The sequence below is a fragment of the Nicotiana tabacum genome, chromosome 13 (genome assembly GCF_000715075.1).
Source record: "Nicotiana tabacum cultivar K326 chromosome 13, ASM71507v2, whole genome shotgun sequence".
In the NCBI taxonomy this organism is placed as follows: Eukaryota; Viridiplantae; Streptophyta; class Magnoliopsida; order Solanales; family Solanaceae; genus Nicotiana; species Nicotiana tabacum.
The window spans coordinates 40688513-40690008 of NC_134092.1; the positions used below are offsets into that span (position 1 = coordinate 40688513).

Consider the following 1496-nt stretch of genomic DNA (forward strand, 5'->3'; position numbering starts at 1 on the left):
CCCTTCGTAAGTTCTTATGGCATGACATATATCTTGGTGGCAGTAGATTACGTCCCCAAATGGGTTGAGGCAATTGCATTACCGAACAAAGAGGCAAGAAGTGTAATCGCCTTCTTTAAATAAAGAAAATTACTTTAGTAATTAAATAGGTAACCTAGTATACCTTTAAATATTAGGTGGCGACTCTCTTGTATCAACAACAGAGAAACCACAAGTTGAATCTTATTTTGACTTGTGAAAAATAGGGTGCAGCAGGGACGCCACCACCATATGTATCCAAGGCCTTCCTAGCAACAAGTTATATGAGGATGAAATGTCCATTACTTGGAACAGTATGGGAAACTCAACTGGTCCAATTTGCAGAGCTAAATAGATTTCTCCAATGACGTCCTTCAATGACCCGTCAAAAGCTCTTACCCTCACATGACTTTCTTTTACTTCTCTCAGATGAATACCCAACTCTCGTAGGATAGAGAGTGGGCAGATATTGACTCCAGATCCTCCATCAATAAGTACTCGGGACACCACCTTATCTCCACATTTGATGGTGATGTGTAAATCTCTGTTGTGACCCATGCCTTCTATGGGAAGTTCATCTATGCGGAAGGTGATCATGTTCGCATCGACCATCTTCCCGATGGTCGCTGCTAGTGCCACACTGGTAGTGTTGCTCGGCACGCTGACTCCAATTAACACTTTCATCAAGGAGTCTTTATGGTTGTCAGAACTCATTAGTAGATCCATGATTGATATATGTGCAGGTGTTTTCTTTAATTGTTCTTCCACGGAGTATTCTTCGGTTGACATCTTCTTCCAAAATTTTACGGCCTCCGTATCTATTATATTCCTTCTCTGAAGTTGTTCCCTTCCTGGATTCCCTTGGTTTACCTACTCCGGAGCATAACATCTCCCTGACCTAGCCATTCCAAGAGCCGCTGCAAATTTCATCATCTTCCCCTTCCCGTTATGTTGGTACGTCCATGGGACTGTCTTGTATTCTTGATCCTCCTCATTTCTGATAACAACGGTGGACTATTGCTGGTATGTCTGGAACATCACTGTAGGTTTTAATTGTACGGTGATCATCAGAGTCCTTCAGGGTGGAACCCTTGCAACCTCAGTGTTTCCTATCGTGATGATGGTTCCTTTCAAGTCATACTCTTCATCCAGGGTAATCATATTAGCCCCTTGATTCTGATGGTTTGGCAGCGGGTTATTGTTCTCATTGGGCAGAGCTGGGGTGCACTGAATGGCTCCACTTTTGATCAGCGACTCAATCTCATTTTTTAATCTGAAGCAATTCTCGGTATCATCCCCTGGTATGCCTGAATGGTAGATGCATCGTTTGGTTGCATCAAAGTACTATCAAGCCGGCTCTCCTCAGTCTTTGAGATAGTTGAGCCAAAGGCTCGGCAATCAGGGTGTAGTTTCTGGGACCTCTTTCTTTAAAATTTGGGCGAGGTCGAGGTGCATAGGTGGGTCGATTTTGATGAGTG

The 1496-nt window shown here is 43.5% G+C and overlaps 1 protein-coding gene across 1 annotated transcript; it reads right to left on the bottom strand.

The window, feature by feature from the left end:
* Positions 1-222: 222 nt before the first annotated feature.
* LOC142168085 (uncharacterized) lies at positions 223-807 on the bottom strand. Its single transcript, XM_075228745.1, has one exon. The coding sequence runs from the start codon at positions 805-807 to the stop codon at positions 223-225; it is 585 nt and encodes a 194-aa protein (XP_075084846.1).
* Positions 808-1496: the final 689 nt, after the last annotated feature.

What these genes read in the sequence shown, in the direction of transcription:
- LOC142168085 (XM_075228745.1), bottom strand. Translation starts at nt 807, where the DNA reads ATGTCAACCGAAGAATACTCCGTGGAAGAACAATTAAAGAAAACACCT.